The sequence below is a fragment of the Salvia hispanica genome, chromosome 1 (assembly GCF_029641045.1).
Source record: "Salvia hispanica isolate PSC_SH4W2 chromosome 1, Shi_PSC_v1, whole genome shotgun sequence".
In the NCBI taxonomy this organism is placed as follows: domain Eukaryota; kingdom Viridiplantae; phylum Streptophyta; class Magnoliopsida; order Lamiales; family Lamiaceae; genus Salvia; species Salvia hispanica.
The window spans coordinates 60,374,999-60,377,868 of NC_142692.1; the positions used below are offsets into that span (position 1 = coordinate 60,374,999).

The following is a 2,870-nucleotide window of genomic DNA, read 5'->3' on the forward strand; positions in this document are numbered from 1 at the left end:
TGTTTGATTTCTGGCTGTTACCCAACAGATGAGATCCAATATGCCATTTTGCCGTGCCTTAATTAATTATTCATAATAATTAGTAGGAGTATAAGTTTTTATGATGCATGAAAGTTAATTCGAATATAATAGATTAAAAATTTACTTAAAATTTAATTGATATTTCAAAAATTTTGGGCACAAGATATTGCTCCTCTCATTTTAGGCCATGATTCTATTGTAGGACATGTTTCTTCCTTCATGCAAGTACTACATTAAATCCTTATACTTGTCATTCCAAAATTGAATAAAGATAAATGTACATAATATAAAATTAAAACATGGAACCAAAATTTAAAAATATCGTCACATCAAACAAAAAACCGTTGAACTAGAAAACTACCTAACCCTCACCAAAAAAAAAAAAAAACAACCTAACCAAGAAATCATGATCCTAATCTCTCTCACTAAAATTGACTAAAATAAAATTGACTAAATTTAAATAAAATTTACTAAGATAGAAAGAAACAAATCACGAATCTCGTAAAATAAAATCCAACAAAATTTGATTCCACGTATCAATAGGGCCAGGCAAGCACCAATGCACGCAATCATTCTGCACGTGCTCGCCCACCCCGTTCGCAAACGGGTTCGGGTTCATATACGGGCCAGGGTGCCCGTCCGGCCTTAGCAACGCGATCTTTGACACATCCAAAGCCCTAAACCTAACCTTGGAATCCCTAACCCTAAACCTAGCCTCCTCCACCCTCTCCACCCCAACCCTCCTCATCTCCTCATTCATCCCTTCCAGAACCTTCTCCCCCTCCCTATACGGCGCCGTTTTCGCACACGCCCCCAACTTGTCCCAATTCCCCTCGAAATGCGCCGGCGTAAACGTCGTCAATATCACATCCATCTCTTTCTCTTTCCTTCTCTCGATTACGCTCTCGAAAGCCGTCTTCAAAGCTCTCCCAAAAACGTCGTAGAATCCGATTTCCGTGTGATTCTCGCAATAGTGGCACCCCAAAACGCCGCCGTTTTGGTAATAAACCGCGGGGTGTAAGAACCAATGCCCCGCGGAGAATATAAGTATGTCCAAATCATCCAAATCCTTCGCCCAAATCTCGTTGGGCGAATCAAGGAAAAGCTGATTGTAGTTTCTCTCAGCTGATTTCTCGATTCCTTTTACTAGAAAGGGAGACCAGTAGATGGAGAAGGTGGCGTTGTGGGATGGAATGATCCATCTCCGGAACTTGTTGTCTTTGCCGAAAGTGTAGACGAGGCGCGGCTCGGCCGCAGAGGCCGTCATGCAGAGGAGGGACTCGAGCTGGTTTCGTGCGAGGGAGTCGCCGACGAAGGCGACGTGCTTGTTGGAGACGAGCTCGAGGAAGGCGGAAGGGCGGAACGAGGGGAGGTCGCAGTGGCGCGGGCGCCACTTCCAGAAGAGGAAGTCCCGGTCGGGGCGGCCGTACGCCATGCAGTTCTGGCCGTTTTTTATTGTGGAGCAGGTGGACCCGTTGTAGAGCGGGGCTGCCTCGGCCGGGACCCATTCTCCCTCTGTGTAGTCACAGAGGGAGAATGATGGGGGTGGGGGTTGGGGAGGGGTTGCTAAAGGGGGGGTTTGAATGATGATTTTGGGAGAAGAGGAATAAAAGGGATCTAAATAAAAGTGAATTAGGAGAATTGGGATGATTGCATACAATGGATAACACAATAGTTTTTTTAACAAGGATTGATGCAATTCCGCAATGGGATTTGAAGATTCCATTTGCCTTTTCTTTAGAAAAGATCATTGCAATTCATCATCAACAATAAGAGAGAGAGAGGGAGAGATTTGAGGGGGTGATTGGGTCAAGGTTATTAATTGGATGGTCAAGTGAGGCTTTTAAATTGTATCCTTTGATATTCAGATTTTGAGACTAGGAAAAATTGATAAATTGTAATAATCAGAGATGGAAAACATACCTAAATTAAAGAATTATGTGTGGGCTGGAAGCGTAACATGTGATGAAACATGACTTTTTGGGCTTTTTGATTAGTTGGTTTATTTATTTACGTGTTCTCATATTGAAATTAAAAACATTAAATTTTCGCTATCACTTGAATTATTGTAATAATGATCATTCATAGTCCTAGATATTGGTAATGGAATGACTTGAATGAGTGCATTATAACAAAATCATTTTATAAGGACACAAATATAAAAACGCACTAATATTGATTTCTTTTTAAATAGCCAGATTTTAGGATACAAAAAGGTGTGATTGAGTTGAGCATAAATTTGTCAAATATTTTGATTTTATGGAATGATTCCATTTGTGTGAAGATACCAAGATTGATAATTTTTCTAAGGTAAGTGATCTACTAATAAATATAAATTAGTATCATTAATTAAATAAAGAAGTATTTCTAGCAATTTTTTGTAGTGATTTATATTGTCACAATAAATAAAGATTCTCGTTTTGAACCATTTCTTATAAACTATAACTACTGATGTATAGAATCTCATTTTAGCGAATTTGACTATGGTAATAGATTTTTAATTATTTTAATTGTACGTGCATTTAAGTTATAACAAATGAATTAGGGTTGCACTTAATTGTATTACAAGTAGGGGTGGTGTTTGATTCGTTAAACAATAGAGTGATACAATATGTATGAGATAAGTCGCAATACAATTTGTCTAATGTTAAATTATTCATATGGATAAAATTGAGATGGAAAGTTATGAGCTTACTTTTAAAAAAAGAGTGAACTACAAAAATAGTTCCTGGACTATGCGTTTATCTCGCCAATGAACCCTGGACTTTAAAAATATCCTCAGATAACCCTGGACTAAGCGTTTATCTCGAAAATGGTCCTTTTACACTGTTTCGTGACGAAAATACCTT

At 38.7% G+C, this 2,870-nt stretch overlaps 1 protein-coding gene across 1 annotated transcript; it reads right to left on the reverse strand.

The window, feature by feature from the left end:
- Positions 1 to 299: 299 nt before the first annotated feature.
- Positions 300 to 1,879, reverse strand: TBL27 (TRICHOME BIREFRINGENCE-LIKE 27). Its single transcript, XM_048122451.2, has one exon. It carries the CDS (start codon positions 1,745 to 1,747, stop codon positions 512 to 514), a length of 1,236 nt encoding a protein of 411 aa, XP_047978408.1. The 5' UTR covers positions 1,748 to 1,879; the 3' UTR covers positions 300 to 511.
- Positions 1,880 to 2,870: the final 991 nt, after the last annotated feature.